The 8275-nt window shown below is 39.4% G+C and overlaps 1 protein-coding gene across 4 annotated transcripts; it reads right to left on the reverse strand.

Annotated features, from left to right (window-relative positions):
• Positions 1-286: 286 nt before the first annotated feature.
• Positions 287-7881, reverse strand: fam8a1a (family with sequence similarity 8 member A1a). Of its 4 annotated transcripts, XR_014530572.1 has the most exons (8): positions 7837-7881; positions 7217-7288; positions 6592-7105; positions 4774-4894; positions 4532-4655; positions 4134-4179; positions 2724-2863; positions 2251-2629 (listed from the first exon to the last, which is right to left on the reverse strand). XR_014530572.1 is itself a non-coding variant. In XM_083523788.1 (7 exons), the coding sequence occupies exons 1-7, from the start codon at positions 7864-7866 to the stop codon at positions 2485-2487; spliced, it is 1146 nt and encodes a 381-aa protein (XP_083379914.1). In that variant the 5' UTR covers positions 7867-7881; the 3' UTR covers positions 287-2484. The 4 variants fall into 4 exon arrangements, 3 of the variants coding, with proteins under 3 accessions (XP_083379914.1, XP_083379916.1, XP_083379915.1); XM_083523788.1 differs by lacking the exon at positions 4134-4179 and having other exon boundaries at positions 287-2629; XM_083523790.1 differs by lacking the exons at positions 4134-4179; positions 7217-7288 and having other exon boundaries at positions 287-2629.
• Positions 7882-8275: the final 394 nt, after the last annotated feature.

The raw sequence follows: 8275 nt of genomic DNA on the forward strand, positions 1-8275 counted from the left end.
AGAGAAGTGCTAAGAACATAAACACATTTAAGACGAGTTGCTACACTAAATTGATTTGTGTGTGTTTGTGTATAATTTAGCCGGTTACATATAACCAGTTTGACATCCCAGTCCCTGTTAGAAAGGCTAATTGTGATTTAAACAAAAAAAAAAAATAATGAATACAATACACAATGAATACAAATTCTCAGAATAAGGGAAAAAATATATCTATATCTATATATATCTATCTATATCTATGTACATATATATACACTCATATACACACTGATAAACCCATAACCAGTCACACAAAAAAATCTTTAATGAAATTCTCTATTGTCATTATAAAGCACACAATTTATACACACACACATGTGCATTAAAAACCCAATGCATCAGTACTATAAGCAATTAAGCATTGGATCAATTTTTAATCAGCAACCAGCAGTGAGCATTATCCTTATATACAAAGTCCTTATATACAGTACGTGTAATATCACTTTAATGCTGTTATGTGTGCTGAGCTTCAGATGCGTTTACACCTTCCAGACAACAGCTTGGAACATTCCAGACAGGAGCAGCGAGTGAAGGATGCTGTACGCAGGATAAAAACGCATGGCTGATATTCTTTTTCATACAAACTCGCTAACAAAATCCTTGCAGCGAGAATGAAATCCAATAAGACACCACAGACAGATGAATTGTCAATGTTAAAGCTACAGTATACACTACATTTAGTAAAATATACATTTTATCTATTACACATTCGAATCATCAGTATGTGTGGGAGGACTTTCTTTCTTTCTTACTTAAAGTGTAATTCTGGTATAAAACTTCTATTTTGTTCCTCAAGCAGTATTAAATAACGCGTTTTTGGCAGATGATGCCATTTTAGATTGTCAGGCTTGCACCAATCAGTGTTCAGCAGTGGAGGACAATAAAGTAATTGTTGTTCGTTATTATTCTTAAGTCGTTTTTTTTTCACGTATCTGTACTTTACTGAAGTATTTCCATTCGGGGAGACTTTTACTTCAACTTCACTACACTTCAAAGTTAAATATTTGGATTTTTACTCAACTTCATTTAGTAAAATCAGTTATTCCTTTTTATTTATGAGGATAAAAACTTAACTGGTCAAAGACGCAGCAATCCACCAATCAGGGTCGAGCGCGTGCTCTGTTTTAAACTTCTATTGATTGCCGCTTGGTGTTTCTTCTTCAGTTCAACAGCAAGCAGAAAGTTTTCAAAAGGAAGAAATGGTGGCAGAAACTCGCCACAACACCCGTGCCCGGATTTGCACTTTTTTTTTTTTTTTTAAGGTTTTCGGCTCATGATCATTTATTAGATATTAATCAGGGGTTGACTCATTAATATCATTTTATTAATAGATCAGTGTGCTGAGTGCAACATTCACATAAACCGAGTTGATTAAGAGTCTTGTGACAAACATGATGAACATTATCGCCATAATAAATCATAGTACTTTGGATACTTAAGTACATTTGAAGGCAAATACTTGTGTACTTTGACTCAAGTGAAAGTTTAAAGGGACACTTACTAGAGTCATATTTCACCAAGTGTATCTCTACTTTTACTCAACTACATGGTTTGTGCATTTCGTCCACCACTGGTATTTAGGAACTAAAATAGATTACTAAATAATGCACTGCAATAGTGGCAGTACCACGGAGTGTTAGTTGTGTAGCACTTCAGAGGGAGATCTCCAGGCCTGTCATAGTCAACAGTAGGAAGAAAGGGGGGAAAATACCGCTTATCCAAAATAAGATATCTTTTCAGCTGGAAAAAAAAACACTCTTTGGGATAAATTGAAACACTGACTGCACCCCAGGCCTCCTCACCAAACATGAGTATACTAACAGCCTTGTGGATGAATGAACAAAAAATCTTCTCGAGCACACTCTGAAATCTAGTGGAGCATCTTTCCCAGAAGAGTGGAGGTTATTATAAAAGCTAATGAGGCCTCATGGGGAAAAGGATGTTCAAAAAGTAAACACCAATTTTATGCACAGGGGTCCATAAACCAAATAGTGTGAAACATGCTATCACCCCAGAGGTGGTATCTCAGAGGTTCGACACCCAGTATCACCAAGCTGCCACTCTTGGGACCCTTGAGCAAAGCCCTTAAGCCTCTGTCCACCAGGGGCGCTGTAACATTGCTGACCCTGCACTCTGATCCCAGGTTCCCAACATCACAGGGATTTGCAAAAAAAAATATTATTTAGCTGTGAGATTAATACAGTATTATAATTTTTTTTTTTTTTTTTTTTTTTTAAATAACATCTTGTAGTGCTTGTAGCACTTGTAGTGCTTTCTAATGTTCACCAGCAACTTATGTAGAACGGACATGTTGTTTAGCAACTAAATTGTAACTTTACAATTGAATAAATTAAGCATATATTGAATAAAATCAACCTGGACCTTCAATGGCTATAACCTTTAGGCTTAAATAACACTTTTACATGGAGTCAGTCTTCACGCGGGTCATCTGGCCCCGCGACGCCGCACCACGATGGTTCCTGCCACAATGTCATACACAGTCCGGTTGTGCTGAAAGAAGAGCAGTGTGATGAAGACCGGAAAGAGGAACGCAATGGACAGGTTCTTATTCAAGGCCCGTACGGTGGATCTGTGGGAGCAAAAACAAGCCACGGGCTAATTCCACATTCTTTAAAAAGAATGCTCTCGACAAAATAGACGGGATTTCCGAAACCATAACTCACGCTGATAAGGTGACGTTAGAAGCTGGTACCACAAGGACACGGTTGGGCCGTACCAAAATGGTAGAGTCACAGGTGACAACACGCAACCCAAGCAGGAATTTCCCAGGTGTGGCACCTCCTGCTCCCCAAATACAGATAATCTGCAGGGGAAAAAAAATAAAAATAGCGAGAGCAGAAAAAGAATATCAGTGTAACGCCTCAGTGTAAAGAGTATCAGACTCACCATTATACAATGCAAGCTTTCTGTATAGAGTATACACAAGCATCGTGAAATCTACAAAGTCGGATTGAGGCTACGTCTACACTAATCCGGATATTTAAAAATGGTGTTTTCGTCTAAAAACGCTTCACTCCTACACTTTAGTTTTCAATCATTTCCCAAAAGTTGTTCATCCATGTCCCTGTACTGCGTATGAGCAAAACGGCGTTTTGGAGAGCGTTTTCAATAAGCTACGGACTCAAACGTATTACAGTAGACATGGCCTCAGAATACTGCAAAACAGTATTTTGTATTACCAGTTAGTGTTTGAGACTCAGACACAGTCTCAGGCTGAAAACATATTTGCTCAGCCCAAGTCTTTTGTTGATAGGTTTCTCTTATGTAAAGGAACAGATCTGGAGAGATTGTAGTTTTGATAGTGTTTTGGTGAAATCTCTCCGACTGAATTATATCCCAGAGCTCCAGGATTATTGTTACCTTCTGGCTCTCTCTTTTACCCCTGCTAGTCATAGCATAGCATTATGTCAGAGTCCCAACTTGCCCTCTGATCACTGCAGTGTATTTCACTGTTTCATTAAGTAATAATTAGAAAACCTAATAATCCATGGTTTTTTTTTTAGATATTATACATTCTATTTACACAGAATTAGACTTGAACTAGATGCGTTTTTTTCACATACAGGATCGTTCGTTCAATCCCGATAAGGAAGCACCTGCTCTGAAACTGACCATTTAACTGTTAATAATTATCAGTGTAAAATGTCAATTACAAGCAAACACTGATATAAGCTGCTTCATTATCGCATGAACTTGTTTAAAAGCTTTTTGAAGAATTATTGGCAGAAAATGGTATGTTAAATATGTGAAGTTGGTGATGTTGAAGTGAAAATTCGCAGTGAATTTATTTGCTATGTATTCAAATTCAATGAACTGGAAAAGTGTGTATAAGGTCTACTGAACTCAAAACTGAACTTTCCATAATGTGAAGCAATGGATGGATGGATGGATGGATGGATGGATGGATGGATGGATGCTAAATGTTTGGGGAGAGGGGTGTTGAGGCAGTGGTATAAAACGGCACATTTGCTTTCTTTTATTACTGTTCCCGGAATCCACTGCAAATTATGTTATTTTTAATAACAACAGTGATAATAATAATAATAATAATAATAATAATAATGTTACTCCACCTTTGTCCTGCTTCTTTATCACGGCTGCTGTGTATTTAATTATATCCTATAATATATATATATAATATAATATATTAGTATTCCTACATGATTTCTGCATACAACGTGAACCTTTCAACAACAATGGTAGACCACTTCAACTCTGATTGGTGGGTTTCACTCAGGCAGTGAGATTATTTTTAAAAAACAAAAACAGCTGAAATACTCGAGTATGTCTTCTAGCAGATTCAAAAAGTTTGGTGGGCATCAAATGCTCGAAGGTGGAAAAGAAAAGTATTAAAGAAAACCTTCTCTTGAGCTCTAGTCACCAAATCAGGGCAGCTGAACACGCCTTTGAATGAATGAATGAGAGAGCGAGAGTGAGAGAGAGAGAGACAGAGAGAATCCATATCACTGACCTCATAGAAACAAACTAAAACCCTGTACACCAGAGCCACCACCATCATCTTCTGCAGGTCCTCCAGAGACGTGTTCTCATCGATCTCCTCCACTACAAACTGCATGATGACTTTAGAAATGTCCCTGTTGTGGGTGGAGAGAGTGTACAACTCAAACCCTTAAAACCGACAGACTGCCACATGATTACAACTAAATGAATAAAATCATCTGTGCATCAGTGCGTCTCTGTTCTAAAACTTACTTCATTCCACTTAGGTGCATTATCCAGAGAACTATTGTCGCTTTAACACAGAAGAGGATGAAGAAATCCACCATTTCAGCTAGAAATCGGTGTAATGGTGAAGGGATGGTGTACTCTCGACCTGCAACAGATTATAAAACCACATAATTAAACTATTAGCATGAAAGTTGATTCATTATCATAACCGTCATCATGCTTATCATCTCATATTAAATAATAACTAGGAAATATGCCTGGACTGCAGAACCAAAGTCCAACATTTTTCTCCCATCCATCTATTTTACATCTGAGGGATACGTGTAGATTTAGGAGTGGACATGTAGGGCACATGTGGATCTAGAAGTGGACATGTCAAGTCAAATCATGTTTATTTCTATAGCGCTTTTTACATTGTACAGAATTTAAGAGTTAAGGTGAACAATGTATTTATCCCTGATGAGTAGCCATGGTGACTGTGGCCAGGAAAAACTCCCTCAGATGTTATGAGGAAGAAACCTTGATATCACTATTTGAGTAAATCTTTAAAACAATACAGAACACTGGAGAGTGAGAACTAACATGAGCACTGGAGTGTGTGATTGTGAGAAATGAACTTTCTACAGTCTTATACAGTCATTTGAGATTACCGAACCAGGAGCTACTGAGCAACTCATAAAATAGCTCAACATTTGAGATCATCAAAGGTCCAACACCAGCTTCTCCATGCCAGAGCCTTTAAACACTCAAAGACGTCCAATGTCCAAACACTACATGAGGTGGAATCCAAATGGTGCTGGTACATCTCTAGATGGTTCGGGATGTTTACGGGGTCGACATCTACATCTTTAAAGGTCCATAATCTTCATGAGGTGGGACGTGACTGGAGCTGAAGCAACCTCAGGATGCCTCGGGATGGGTAGAGAAAGAGAAGCAATGGAGAGGAATTAGCGTAGCTGCTGTTCATGATCTTAACAAGCACAAGTTGATAATGTGCATGTGATCAGATGTACTGGAGCACAAAGTTATGATATGGGATGTGTGTAATGTGTAGGACTCGCTAACAAGATACGTTTTTAATCAGCACCTAAAGAGAGCAAGTGTGTCTGATACCCGAACACTGTCAGGAAGGTTCCAAAGTGTAGGAGATAAATTTGAGAATGTTCTACCACCTTTATTGGACATTTGCTATTCTATGAACTACTAGAAGTCTGGAGTTTTGACTTCTCAGGGAGCGTGACTAATTGTAGCGTGTTAGAAGACTGGAAAGACACATGGAACCAAACCATTTAGTGTTTTGTAGGTAAGTAGCAGTAGTTTGTTGTCGATTTGAAACTTAAGAGGTAGCCAGTGTAGGGATGATAAGATTGGGCACATGTAGATCTATGAGTGTACATGTAGGGTAAATTTAGATTTTGTAGTGTACATGTAGATCTGAAAGTAAACATGTAGGGTGCATGTAGATCTGGAAGTGTACATGTAGATCTGAGAGTGTACATGTAGATCTGGAAGTAAACATGTAGGGTGCATGTAGATCTGGAAGTGTACATGTAGATCTGAGAGTGTACATGTAGATCTGGAAGTAAACATGTAGGGTGCATGTAGATCTGGAAGTGTACATGTAGATCTGAGAGTGTACATGTAGATCTGGAAGTAAACATGTAGGGTGCATGTAGATCTGGAAGTGTACATGTAGATCTGAGAGTGCACATGTAGATCTGGAAGTAAACATGTAGGGTGCATGTAGATCTGGAAGTGTACATGTGTCTATCTGACCACCAGTTTCCTGCTTTAGCCTCTGGACAGTTGGCTAATTAGCATCAAGCTAAGGCGCTGATGTACCTGCTTGCTGCGCCAGGTTTCCATTCGCCTGTGCCGGGTTTGCAGCCGCTTCAGGGGTCGTTGTTGATGAGGAATTTCCGGGCCGATTAGCCGCCGTGGCATGTATGTGAGGCGGACTGGTGAGCTGCATGTACCAGTTGGAGATGTCCGCGGAGGTTGGGACTGGTGGGTGAGGATGGATGTTAGCCGCTTGGCTGCCAGGCTGCGGGGGAAGCCATGGAGGAGCCAGAGGTAGCGCCGACACGCACATCCAGCTCTGCCAACTCGCATAGCCGCAGTAGTAGTGCCACATCCACTCCCGCAGCTTGTTACAGTATTCAGTCCTCGACACGTCCACAAGCCCGGTCAGTCTCCAAGCTTCCGCTGTGGTTCTTCGTTCTTCATCTTGCTCCCCTGTAGCCATGTTTATCTTGGGTGAAGCTGCATTCAGATCCCGCTGTTCTTCAGCCTCAACACCCCGGCGTTTGTTACAGCTCCGAATGTACCACTCTGCCAAGCGTAGTCTCTTAGATTGCTGAGTAATTGGACCATAGGAGTGTTTATAATCATTTTATATATTTTATGTAAAAAAAAACGAACAACATTTTATATTTGAGTACGTTTCAACTTTCGGACACATTCTTACAAGAAGTAATGCCACCCGTGCATTTATTTGATGACAGAATGGTACAGGCCATCCCCTGCAACACAATGTGCACTTTACAGAAAGTTCAGTCAAATGGGAAAATTAGAAGGTTTGTATCTATTTTGATAAAAACGTTTAAAAGAGAGTATTAAATAAAATCGCAGGTGTAATAAACAACATATGAGTTCAACAAAACAAATTAATTGTCAATACGTATTTCCAAATGAGCATGATCTTTTAATCAATGCGCATGCGCATCTATTGACTGGGCACAAGATGGCAGCAGTGTAATTTCTAAAGCAGAAAGAGCATGCATAGATTAACCGAAGGCAAATGACCACAAAGCAGGGCTGTTTCTGAAATTATTGTCACAATAGGTTATGTTTCTCCACAAAGCTTCAAGTGCATCATAGTGTTTCAGCATCCCCTGTGTTACACTGGTTGTTTTGCATGCACTTTATTTCAGGTGCTTGACGGATATACAACGTTAAACCTCTCAAAATAGTATTACTAGTAAATATCATGTGATCTGTCAAGTTTGATGTAAGGCAAATATAATCAGCAACTTCTAATTAGCTATTAGGACTCCACACTTTCTTTACATATCACTCAGAACATACCTGAGCCGGGTACCTAAAAAAGGCCTTCATACCCAGGAGCTCTTTTCAATCACTGTTTAATTTTCCTTCCTCAGCTTTTGGCAGCACAACCAGCTGGGAAGGTCAATTCGGATATCTCTCACCCCAGGCACAGACTACAGCGGCTGCCACATGATCCCCAGATGTTCCCAAGTCAACTGTGTGATAACATTTCTCTAGTATATAATGGAGAACAAGCTCAGCAAACGTGTGGATAAATCTAATTTCTGCTGTCTTTTTTTGGTCAGTACTGACCGCTAGGTGAGGACAGTGCCTGGTATAACTGCTGCTGCTGACCTAGTTTGTTTGTCGATCCATACACAAATAAAAAGTTAGCTTTGAAGCACTATTTGTTCAAATACAGTTAACCCATAGGATAATATAGGTGCCTGCTTGTGCATCTTTCTGTGGGATTGTAAAT

Source organism: Silurus aristotelis (assembly GCF_946808225.1).
Source record: "Silurus aristotelis genome assembly, chromosome: 21".
In the NCBI taxonomy this organism is placed as follows: Eukaryota; Metazoa; Chordata; class Actinopteri; order Siluriformes; family Siluridae; genus Silurus; species Silurus aristotelis.

Excerpts from the sequence above, each read along its gene's own strand:
- fam8a1a (XM_083523788.1), bottom strand. The coding sequence starts at position 7,866 with ATGAAGGCCTTTTTTAGGTACCCGGCTCAG. Across the intron at positions 7,289-7,836 it reads TTTTTAGGTACCCGGCTCAG|TGCACATTGTGTTGCAGGGG; the intron begins GTATGTTCTGAG and ends CTTTCTGTAAAG. Across the intron at positions 4,895-6,591 it reads AAACCTGGCGCAGCAAGCAG|GTCGAGAGTACACCATCCCT; the intron begins GTACATCAGCGC and ends AATCTGTTGCAG.